The sequence below is a fragment of the Neoarius graeffei genome, chromosome 14 (genome assembly GCF_027579695.1).
Source record: "Neoarius graeffei isolate fNeoGra1 chromosome 14, fNeoGra1.pri, whole genome shotgun sequence".
NCBI lineage: Eukaryota > Metazoa > Chordata > Actinopteri > Siluriformes > Ariidae > Neoarius > Neoarius graeffei.
Genome location: NC_083582.1, coordinates 66425271 through 66437804, shown reverse-complemented (window position 1 = coordinate 66437804; position 12534 = coordinate 66425271). Strand labels below are relative to the sequence as shown.

The 12534-nt window shown below is 41.7% G+C and overlaps 1 protein-coding gene across 2 annotated transcripts in view; it reads left to right on the top strand.

Moving 5' to 3' along the window:
• The window catches only part of ppp2r2d (protein phosphatase 2, regulatory subunit B, delta), a 113697-nt gene extending 101477 nt beyond the window's left edge, over nt 1–12220 (top strand). For both annotated transcript variants that reach the window (XM_060940252.1, XM_060940253.1), the window contains 3 exons: nt 4469–4638; nt 9863–9954; nt 10086–12220. In XM_060940252.1, coding sequence (XP_060796235.1) covers nt 4469–4638; nt 9863–9954; nt 10086–10365 — 542 coding nt within the window. In that variant the 3' untranslated portion in view covers nt 10366–12220. The remainder of the gene's footprint in view (nt 1–4468; nt 4639–9862; nt 9955–10085) is intronic.
• Nucleotides 12221–12534: the final 314 nt, after the last annotated feature.

The window sequence follows — 12534 nt, the reverse complement described above, 5'->3', positions numbered from 1 at the left end:
GACTGGTAAGAGTATGGAAAAAAAAAAACGAGGTTGCCTTACAAAAAATGTCATTTATTCAATCAAATTTCCCAAAACAATGCTTAACAAAATGTGAACGTTTGTACCTTTTTATACAAAGTCACATTCACCCCAAAACACAATAAAGACATCACAATATTGTCTTTCTACTCCAAATATCAAGCAAGATGCATCATATTATAATAATGATGCCCACATTTGTAGTCTAATCACCTCATTTGGTGCGTTTCAGTTTATTTGTTCAGTGAGCGAAATCTAGTCTGTTGGTCTTTAACGAGTGCATCAGAGTCTGGCTGAATGTCTGAGGTGGAGATGTGAAGCACAGCTGACAGATGATCATTGGTGAGGGAGGATCTATACCTGGATTTGTTAAACTTCATCACTGAAAATGTTTGTTCACATTCGGTATGTAGGTAGAGCCAATACTTAGCAGTCCATGTTTTGTTGAAAGCCCTGCATTCGGCATCTACCTTTCTTCTTTTTGCGGACATTTTGGGGGATAAAGTCTTCTTGTGACCTGCTCACAAGAACGTCGATTCGGTGTAGGTATCAGATCTACAGATAGGCTCGGGCTCCGGCGCCTGCTGGTGACGTCACACTATGTGATTGGCTGGACCGTTTGAAGGATGACGTACAAGTTTGTGGTTGGTCTGGACAAATTACGGAAGTAGTAAAAAAAAAAAAAAGTCATGTTCGTGTCGCACGCATTGCGTTTTTGTTGAACACAACTTCAAAATAAAAGCAATGCACATTCAGTCCATGCATGAGGTAAAATTAGAAAAATACGTTTATTTTGTAATTTTAAATTAACCTTACGCGGGCCGGTCAGAATGAACCAACGGGCCGGATGCAGCCCGCAGGCCGGAAAATGCCCAGGTCTGCTTTAAACTAATCAGAAATCCACTCTATACATTGCTAATGTCAAAAAAGTCTTTCCCACACCTTACAGTACCTGGTATTCCTAGGCAGTCTCCCACTCAAGTACTAACCAGGCCCAACCTGTATGTGGCGCATCGGGCGGCGCCGATCTCCGTTTCCATAGCCCTCGGCCTCTCGCCTATTACATAGCTAGGGTTACAGTGGGGGGCTAGTCCTCTGGTAACCACGAGAGTTTAACTCTCCATGCACATCTGTATTGCAGCGTGCCTTGCCAGATGGCGGTAGGTACCATTTTTATGGTCTTTGGTATGACCCGACCGTGAATAGAACTCATGATCTCCCGATCGAGAGGTGGACACGCTACCACTAGGCCACTAGTCGGTACATTGCTAATGTGGTAAATGACTATTCTAGCTGCAAATGTCTGGTTTTTGGTGCAATATCTCCATAGGTGTATAGAGGCCCATTTCCAGCAACCATCACTCCAGTGTTCTAATGGTACAATGTGTTTGCTCATTGCCTCAGAAGGCTAATGGATGATTAGAAAACCCTTGTACAATCATGTTAGCACAGCTGAAAACAGTTTAGCTCTTTAGAGAAGCTATAAAACTGACCTTCCTTTGAGCAGATTGAGTTTCTGGAGCATCACATTTGTGGGGTCGATTAAATGCTCAAAATGGCCAGAAAAATGTCTCGACTATATTTTCTATTCATTTTACAACTTATGGTGGTAAATAAAAGTGTGACTTTTCATGGAAAACACAAAATTGTCTGGGTGACCCCAAACTTTTGAACGGTAGTGTATGTGCGCACTGCTCACTTTACTCCTGTTTTACAGCAACGGCATTGGTTGCCAGTGATCTCTCGGATTAAATACAAAATCTTGCTTCTAACTTGTAAAGCTCTTCATGGTCTCGTCCCTTCCCATCTCTGTGAGCTAATTCATTTGTACTGTCCCTCCTGCTCCCTCAGGCCATGTACACACGTAGCCGGGTATTTTTAAAACCGGACATTTTTCCCCCCCTCCGTTTATAAAAATGTTTTATCCACAACACCTCGTCTTCGAAAAAAATCCCTTCCACACATCTGCATTTTCAATCACATTCATAAGCATTCCAAACCTGTAGATGGCATTATTTCCCCAAATCCTACCCGCTAATCACATCAGAATAGCCCTCTGTTGGCGTCACTTCCGCCTAAACATAAAACATGGCGCCAAGCTCGTTCGTCTGGACAGACTCGGAGACAGAATCGCTTCTAAACACAATTTTGGAGTATAAACTTCAAAAGACGCAAGAAAACGTTGATTGGGAATCTTGTCAAAGCAAATATGTGGACATATTGACCCTGTTTTTGGAGCAGTAGTTGGGCCTCTAAAATGAAACATGTAAATAGCACCTGCACAATAATTAACGCTTTCAAGGCACTACTCCGATCCATTACTCTTTGTCCATGCTTAATCTGGCTTCTGCAGTAAACAAAGGTCGCACGTTTGACGTCAGGGCAGATTTGTTGTCGTTTTTTTGGCGCAGATTGTGACGTTCTAAAACGCAAAACTCCGGTTATCTCTGTCTACACGAAAAGGCATACACGGAGTTTTCAAAAATCTTCACTTTGCCCGGAGTTTTTTTTTTTAAATATTCGTTTTTGATGTGTTTTCATGTGGATGACAGGCCAAAACGTAGAAAAATATATCTTCGATTTAGCAGATACCCGGCTACGTGTGGACGGGGTCTCAGATCTTGTGTCTCTGGACTTTTGACTGTCCCACGTTTTCAACTGGTATCTATGGGTGGCAGATCATTGTTGCTGCTCCTAAACTTTGGAATTCATTACCACAATCGCTTCGTGACTGTTCCACTCCCTCACTTCAAAGCTAACCTGAAAACTTTCCTCTTCACCTCACACTACTCCTCCTAGTGTGGGTTTTGGGGTGTATAACTCCTGTGTAAAGCGTCCTTGGGTTTGTGAAAGGCGCTATATAAATTGAACTTTATTAGTGGTGGTAGTAGTAGGGTGCTATAACTTATTGGTGAGAATCATGACCAAGCTCATTAATGCAGATGTACATTATCGGTAGTAAGTAGGGGTGTTCACATGGCAACTTTTACTCCGGTGTAGCACTGGGGCTGCCCCAGTAGAGCGTTCACACGGTACAAAGTTATACCGGTGTAGCCCTGAAAGCTGCTTAAACCGGTGCAAATCTAACCCTGCTCGGGAGGTGGTTTAAGAAATTTACTCCGGAGTAAATGCCAGTTTGCGGGGCAGCACCGATATAAAATGGGACGTCTGAACGCTACAGGGGTAGACTCGCTATGCGTGAAGAGAGCTGATTACATACGGGCGTTGCATAATTTGCATCCTGGTATTTTGCGCTTCCAAAATGGCGAATATCAACAACAACGGAACTTCTTCCAGTGTTGCCAGATTGGGCGGTTTTAAGTGCATTTTGGCGGATTTGAACATATTTTGGGCTGGAAAATGTCAGCAGTATCTGGCAACACTGGTGTCTTCATCCACGTTGTTTTCCCGGCACTTGGTGATGCCATGACAACCGGGAAAAGGAAGTACATTTTCACACATGCGCATATTTCATTTCCGCATTATTACTATCGGAAATGATAGTAATAATGATAGGAAATGATAGTAATAAAAGGAAATGATATCAAAACTTTATTACTATCAAAGGAAATGATAGTAATAAAGTTTTTGCTACTATTGCATGGTCGCAGAAACTGCCGTGTGACCGCAAGTGGGGCTGCACCGGTGCTAACACACTTCTCTCTAGTAAGCAGGTTTGTGACGTGTGAGCGCTGCGCAAAATTTACACCGGTGTAAGCTATATCGCAACAAAATACATCGGTGCAGCATCGATGCAAATATGTGCCGTGTGAACACCCTAACTGGTTCTGGAGTACCCCTGGTCCTGCCTACGTTTTCCTTTCTCCTAACATGCCTGATTCAGCTAATTAACAGTTCTTAAAGAGATGGACGTGTGTTCGAGCTGGGAGGGGAAAAAAAATAAAATTGTGACGTCAACAGGACTGATAATGAAACCTTTTCCTTTGCGTAAAATGTAAAGCATAAAGCTTTGCAAATGGTGCCACAACTTGTATTGTGTTCTTTATAAGAGCAACTTTGAGGATGGATTTGTTATAGAATTTTGTAATGTATGTCATTTAACAACTTCATCACATGCAAATACTCACTCGGTGTTGACTTCCGAAAAGGTTTGTTTCACATGCAGTGCGCTCTGCCAGAGAAAATACAAAGAGAACCAAAAGTGGCTTCGAGTTTGTGTATATGGAACCCAAACCTTGTTTGATCATTTATTTCCTGGTTTAAAGTAAGAGTAGGTGTGACGAACCTGGTACGCAACAGTTGCTTCTGATCTACAACAGCAAGTAGAAGTAAACGTGTTCAAATTGAAACGGAAAGAGAACTTGAGTCATGTCCTCATGGACGTAAATAAAACACTTCAAACATTCCCAAACTATCGTGTGTCTCCTTGTATTTACAGTTCAGCTTTAACTTTTTTTTTTTCCCCTTCCCCTCCTTTTCCCATCAGTTTTTGAAGAACCTGAAGATCCAAGCAGCCGGTCGTTCTTCTCAGAAATCATCTCCTCTATATCTGACGTCAAGTTCAGCCACAGCGGTCGATACATGATGACCCGAGACTATCTCTCTGTGAAGGTGTGGGACCTAAACATGGAGAACCGGCCAGTAGAGACCTACCAGGTACTGCCGTAAATCATCTTGATGCTTTCAAGAGCCTGCATTTGCTCCCCAAACTCATTTTGGGATTCTGTGCGAGTTAGTGGTTAATTAAAGTGACGGAGAACTTTTTTTTCTTTCATGACTTTGGTTCCTGGATCCTGGTAGTCACTGAATGATTAGTGCAGAAGTTAGCAATGAAACTAGCAAAATATCAGAGTTGTAGCATTGAGAGATCAGTTTGCGCTGACTTGAGCGTTACTGATGAACTGAGATTCACACAACTAAGCAGTTTAAGTCTTTTAATCATTTTTCTTTTGCTAACTGTCTAGGCATGTTATGAACATGTGTCCTTGTGTTGGGTGCGAATTAACTGATTAGATAACAAGCAGAGCAGTGCCAGCCGGCGCTCAATTAAAGACAAGGTGTGCTGAGAAAATGACTATGTACGAAGTAGGGATGTTAACCAATGACCGTTTGACCGATGGTTGACCGAGTCAACATCAACCGGTTAATTTTTTTTTTTGGTTGTCGGTTAAAAAAAAAAAAATCGTTTTGGAGCGGAGAACCTGGAATTCTGTGTTGTAAACAGGGCTTTGAACCAGAATTTTTTTCCTATTGGTTCGTTCCGAACAGAAACGGAATTTTAACGTTTCCGGTTTTGGGTTCCACCATTAAATAGACGTTCCCGAACCGGTTAGAACAAAAAAAATTTCGTTCCCAGAACGGTTAATTACGTTCCCTGTTGGCTGTTTAACAAATGGCTATAAAATGATGTCTCTGTCTCATCCAGCTTAAGCCAAATGTAGGCTAATTCTATTACAACCTTCATTAAATAAGACAAGAAATAATTCAAAACAATTATTATTTCAAATGTTGGCGATTTGGATTCTCAGTATGTCTTCCCATCTACACAAACAGAAAAAGTGCCAAAAATGAAAGATAATTCGTTTAGTGCGTTACCAAAGGCTAGTCAGGCCCTATGCATTGATAGGCTAACAGAGGTTAACGTCATTTAATGTTCACGAGCCTCTCATTAACGTGGACAAATATATTGATATCGTGTTTGAAATTGACGTTTTTGAATAACGATAGACTGCAATATTTACCTCTTATTTAAGATGTGGAGACGTGATAGTAGTCCACCCTCCCGCTCTCTACATTCAGTCAGCGAACGTCACACAGGAAGTGAACCCCAGTGGGTCATAGAAACTTGCGCAGGAGAAGAATTACTTTTTTATTTGTAGGCTACGGAAACTTTGAGGAACAAAATAAAAACCGGTATTAACCGGTTACCATTATTTTTAATAAGCGTTTCTGTTCCGGAACATAAATAATAATAAAGTTTCTGGTTTCGTTTCTGTTCCATGTGAAATAGAAAAAGTTCCCGGTTTTCGTTCCTTGAACCGGTTCAAAGCCCTGGTTGTAAACGCTTGGGGCATGCCATGCGGTGTAAGGACGACAGCTGACAAATCAGAAACACCCATTCAGTCATGTCCCGCCCTCCCGCCCCAGTTGAAGACAGCTGCCACTCGGTGAAAGAAAAGTGTAGACACAAGCTTTTTAGTTTACAAATTACTATTGTTTTTTTTTTAAATTATTATTATTAGCAGGCACATGGAGTTTAGTCCTGCCTTGGCCAGTGCATTCTGAAAGTATGTTTCGGTCTGTAGCCAACAATGCATCTTATTGCAGATCAGATCTCTCCACACAAACTAAAGGCGCAGATGCCGACTTTTGGAGGGAAGGGGAGAGAATGAAATGACAGCGGTGTCTGGATGGGGAGTGACAAACGCAGCTTTTATGTCTGTGACGGCTTCAGAGCAACTTCAATACCATGCAGTAATGGCGTGTTGATATTGGTAACGGCGTTATAATGATTGTAGCTAATTAATTAGATTACCCGGTGTTAACAGCCTTTATTTTAACGCCGTTATTCCCATCACTTCTTATGTTATGTACTTCTAGCACTTTTTCAACGCCATCATGGCCAACTGAAACTGTCTCCAAGCTGGAGCCGTTTGTCCTCCGCTCCAATACGAACCCCTCGACATCAGTGCCGCGTTTGACTAAAGGTTTCGCGCTGTAGAAAAGGTAATGAGTGGAGGGCAGCGACTGGGATTGAATGTGCGGATGCTCGCGGTTAGATTTAGAATAGATTCTAATAATTCCAATTCTAATAGATTCTAATAATTCCAATTCTAACTCATAGGTTAACCGACTTTAACCTGCTAATGAGGCTCGGTGGTCGGTCAAGATTTTTTTTTTTTTAGTTTTCGCCATCCCTAGTACAAAGGCAAAATAAAGTCTGAGCAGTCTGTTGAAATGCATGTCTGTGTATTTAAAAACCTTTTTCACAGGCTTGGTTTGAATGCTGTTGACACTGGAAGTGCCAAGTTTCACTTTTTTAAATACATATGTAGCTGGGTCGTGCTGTGTTAATTCCTCTATTTATTTTTAAAATCCCCCGCTGGCTGGAAGGCCCGAAGGGGAATTGTCATAGTGATGTCTGTCTGTTTGTGGCCGGCGAGGGCCTTTCTGTGCGGAGTTTGCATGTTCTCCCCGTGTCCGCGTGGGTTTCCTCCGGGTGCTCCGGTTTCCCCCACAGTCCAAAGACATGCAGGTTAGGTTAACTGATGACTCTAAATTGACCGTAGGTGTGAATGTGAGTGCGAATGGTTGTCTGTGTCTATGTGTCAGCCCTGTGATGACCTGGCGACTTGTCCAGGGTGTACCCCGCCTTTCGCCCGTAGTCAGCTGGGATAGGCTCCGGCTTGCCTGCGACCCTGTAGAACAGGATAAAGCGGCCAGAGATGATTTGAGTTTTCTTTCTTAAATCAACTCCTCAATTTTTGGAGGAATTTGAAGAAACTTGATAAAAGACATTTGTCGGTACTATGCATATTTTGTTCGCATTTTACCAGAGTTGTGGCCCTTCATTAACAACCTTGTACTTTCACAATTTCCTGAAGGTGTGCTGACATGAACTCCTCCTCGTCCCACAATTTTTGGATGAATTTCTCCAAGCTTGGCAAAAGGCCTGGTTATATGACGGTAATACGCATATTGCGATTTAATTTTGTTTGTGAAAAATTTTGCCAGAGTTTTGACCCTTGATTAACTTTGACAATTTCATGAGGGTGTACGTTCTTCTGAAATCAGCTCCTCTCACAATTTGTGGAGGAATTTCACCAAACTTGGCAAAAGGCTTTCACAGTTATACGTGCATTGAAATTTCGTTTAATTTGGGCAGATTTTACGAGTTATGTCCTTGATTATTAACAAACCTGTACTTTGGCAATTTCATCAAGGTGTCCTTGCTTTCTAAAATCAACTTCACAATTTTAATTATCCCCGCTGACTGAAAGGCCCGAAGGGGGATTGTCGTGGCGATGTCCGTCTGTCCTGCGAAGGGTACTCGCTTTCTGAAATCAACTCTTCACAATTTTTGGAGGAATTTCACAAAACTTGGCAGGGTTCTTTTGGTAAAATGCGACTGAATTGAACGAAATTGCAACATGCGTATTTCTGACATATAACAGTAATGCCATAGTTGCCAGCGGGGGATATTGTGCACTCGGAGCACTCGTTTGTTTAATCTTTGTCTTCAGTGATGACGTCATAAGAGCCATGGTGTTCCTTGTGAAGGAATAAAACGGTATCAGCGGAGATGTTTTGTTTACGAACCTTGTGTCTTCTGAAAAGCTTCGTGCCTTTAGTCATGCAGTCCACCACGAATTCATGCTTCACATGGCCAAAAGATTTACGTCCATTTTTAAAAGGCTTCTGTAAAATGTCGAGGCAACTCGATAATCTGTTGAATCCTTGTCATTTACTCTCAGTGACAGTTTAAAGTAGGGCTGCACAATTAATCGAATTTAATCGAAAATCGCGATTTTGGCTGCCACGATGAAATTAAATGAAAATCGTGATTTATTTCCATTTAAAATGCGAGCTCTGCTGCATATCTGATCAAGCACTTTTTGACCAGTACTCCGCCAAACCATTAGGGGGCGAACCGACGCATGTAAGGTTTCATTACTCCACCTAAATAAGCAAGCAAGCCAAGTGCGCAGAGCTTCAGTGCAGCGGTATCTTCAAGGGGTGATAGTGTGAGAGTAGGTAACAGATTGAGGTGAGGGAGAAAAGCTAACTATGTCGGAACAACAGACTATTTAGCGCTGGAGGCAATGCTGTGACCTGCCTTCGCTCATGTTTAAAGCCAGAGCATGTTGATGGGCTGCTTTTTCTAGCTAAAAACTTGTAGGCCTCAGTATAATGCAATGTACCGTATTTTCTGGACTATAGAGCGCACCTGTATATAAGCCGCATCCGCTCTATTTAAAAAAAAAAAATTAAAAAAAGATATACAAGCCGCACCGGGCTATAAGCCGCAGATATCTATGTTGAAAAATTAGATATTTACTGCATGTACAGAACGATTTTGTACTGTAAATGTACATGTATGTACCTGAACAGATTCTTTCCGAACAGTGCCTTTTAACACGGCAGCAACTTTGCTGATTAAAACGGAACAGAACCAAGAGAAAATAACCGGTATTTATTTACCTTCATTTCTCCTGTGTTTGAAACCACAAGTCACTTTAATCATCTTCGCTGGATTTGAAAATAATTACCAGTTAGTAATTTGTCGTGCGTGTTCCATCTGCTAAAGATCTGCTAATTCTTCTTTGCATTGATTTTTCGTCTATCTTATTTTTGATTCTACTTCCGGTTAGAGCGCCCCTAGCGGTGGAAGAAAAATCCACAGAATAGCCGCACCTTTGTATAAGCCGCATGGTTCAAAACCTAGGAAAAAAGTAGCGGCTTATAGTCCAGAAAATACGGTAATGGTTGCAATTGAGTTTTCAGTTCCTTCATCCTTGGTAATTTCTTGGATAAATTTCATTTATTTGTCATTTGGAAATCAGAATTTCTCTTTTAAATTTCATTCTGCACTGAAAGCTGTTCATATTGTTTGTTTGAATATAGTGAAATAAAATGTAAGTGATTTCCCTAACATCAAGAATAATCATGATTTAATAATCGTGATTACAATTTTGATCAAGATAATCGTGATTATCATTTTTTCCATAATCGTGCAGCCCTAGTTTAAAGGCAGAGGAACATCGCGTGCAGTAGAATACATGAACTTCTATATGTTAGGATTTGCTACTAGACATGCTTAAATTGCTCATCAGTGTTGCATGTCCATCCCGCTTTAAAATTTTTGCCGTTCTATTTACAGGTACACGAATACCTACGTAGCAAGCTGTGCTCGTTGTATGAGAACGACTGCATTTTTGATAAGTTCGAGTGCTGCTGGAACGGATCAGACAGGTACGGAAACTATACGGTCCAAACTTGATCACGGAATTTTCCTGCTGCTTATAATGAAGTGTTGAGAGTCTTGAACCTATAAGTGATGCCTAATATTAATATACAGGAGTCGTGTATCTCTTCTCCTGCAGTGCCATCATGACCGGCTCGTACAACAACTTCTTCAGAATGTTCGACAGGAACACACGGCGTGACATCACGCTCGAGGCGTCGCGTGAGAACAGCAAACCACGGGCCATGCTCAAACCTCGCAGAGTGTGCACTGGCGGCAAGAGGAAGAAAGACGAGATCAGCGTGGACAGCCTGGACTTCAACAAGAAGATCCTGCACACGGCTTGGCATCCTAAAGAGAATGTCATAGCCGTGGCCGCCACCAACAATCTGTATATATTCCAGGACAAAATAAACTAATGAGTGAGTATGGGGGATGGGAAACGAGAGCGTGAGCGAGAGAATCGAAATAAATATCCCTACCTTCCTCCCCCCTCGGCACACGACGGAAGTACTTTACATAGTCTAGTCCTTAAAGTCAGTAAGAGAAGCTACAACCTCGTTGCTCCTCCCGGTGCAAGATCGACCTACTCGTTGAATTTCCACGGGAACTTTTACGAACGCCCTCCCAAACCCTATCCACGTAAAAACCAGGAGAAGGCCAACACTCGTCTTGAGCAGAAATAACAAAACGCAGAGGCCAAATCGACTTTTCAGCATTCACAAGCGTTTTTTGTTTTTCTTTTCTTCTAGTCTGAGCCTTCCTTCATTTGTCCTATTCGTCAACCCACGTCGTGGAGCACACCGAGAGGAAAGTGCGTATCCGTCACGGTCCGAACCGCGCACAAGTCTCTGTCGCCTGGAAATCTCCAGAAACATGACTGTCAGCATTCCTCCCCCTGGCCTTAATCCCAGGCCTTGGTGTTTTATCTTTTAAGCACTTCATACAGGTCTCCCTTTTTGGTCAGTGGACAAATTTATCTTTTTTTTTTTTTTTTTTTTGGTTATCTCATAGTAACATCTACTCACTGACTGTCGATATATAACTGCACCTTCTGGTGTCAAACCACTTAATAAAAGTAACAAAACTACAAAGAGAAAGCATTTTTTACATTACAAGCAGGTATGTATGGGGTTTTTATGTTGTTTTTGCCTGTTCTACGGATTCGGGGCACAAGTGATGAAATGTGAAGTCATCCTGCTGATCTCTAGCCAGCTGCTGAAAGGTGAAGTCCACCTGTACATCGGTTTTCTCCAGCCTTGTTCGTCATTCCTTACGAATCAGTTCTTCACCACTTCAAGATATTGGAAAAATAAACGCATTTTTAGTCCGCCTGTCAGGATGTCGGGGCGAGACTACATTACATTACTAGATTTTGACAAAATGCTTATCTGGTGGAAACGCATCCATAAGCAACTGGTTAGAACGAGATATTTCAGTATAGGACTACTTGAAGCTGCAGTTGCACTGGACAACGAAGGACATTCGGCCATTTTAAATGTCAGTATTGCTGTTTGCTCTCCGAACGTCTGGCTTTGTCATGACTCTAAAGGGTGTGGCTTTTTTTTTTTTAATAAAAGGGACACTGCAGCCTTAAATCTCTGTATGACTATAGAGGGGAATCCCATACTGATGCTCCATAGTAACCATAAATATTAAATGGCATCATTAACGCCACTCCCTGCCTTGACCCAGGATATTTTCCCTATCAAAACCCCTTACAATGCATTAAGTCACTCCATCCTCCTGTATGTGCTGCTATAGTACATGTGGCTTCGTATCTGGACACTAACAACTTCTTATGAGAAACAAAGTACACCTTCTGGAATTCGGTCCATCGAAGCAGAGTTTAGTGCCTCGGGGAGGGGGGGAAAAAACTTGCTTTTCCTCCAGTAAGTAAAACCTATAGTGGCCCATGTGCTGATCTGCTGATCATGGCATTCCTGCACAAATGTAACTTTAGCAGAAGAGTATTTGTGCATTAAATCTTTTTCGTCGGGACATGGGATTAACTGAGACAGTTCAGTTTGCACGCTGCTCGATTTTCTCCAGGCGGCGTTAAATCATGTGACCAGACGTCACAAAAATAACTTGACGGTTCAAGTACAAGTTGTACAGTGGATTTGTTCCCAAATTTCTAGTCACAGACAGGTCAAAGGGCGTCCTCTCTCTGGCCTTGTTCCTTGTTAAATAATGATGCTAACGTTGTGGAAGTGTACACTTGTTTGATTATTTTTGACCAAAGTTAAATAAATTTTAATTGTGTTTACCTGAGTATGGGATGGTGTTCACCACTTATTTGGCTCGTGTCTAGTCTTAACTTTTTTTTTAAATTATGAGGACACAAATTAACATTTTAATTTATTAGTTTTCACTTCAATACAAAACCATGGAACTTACACATCGATGTTAACTTGCACATTTTTATACAATACCCAACATTTCACTAAATTGCACAGATTTCCCTTTTTTATTTCCAGTGACAAGTCATCCTAGCAGCTCAGGTGCTCGTGTAACTTTGAATCTTGTGCTTCAGATTTGGACATTTTTCCTCATTTCAGTTAAATGGAGAAGGAAAGGCGTGTGCG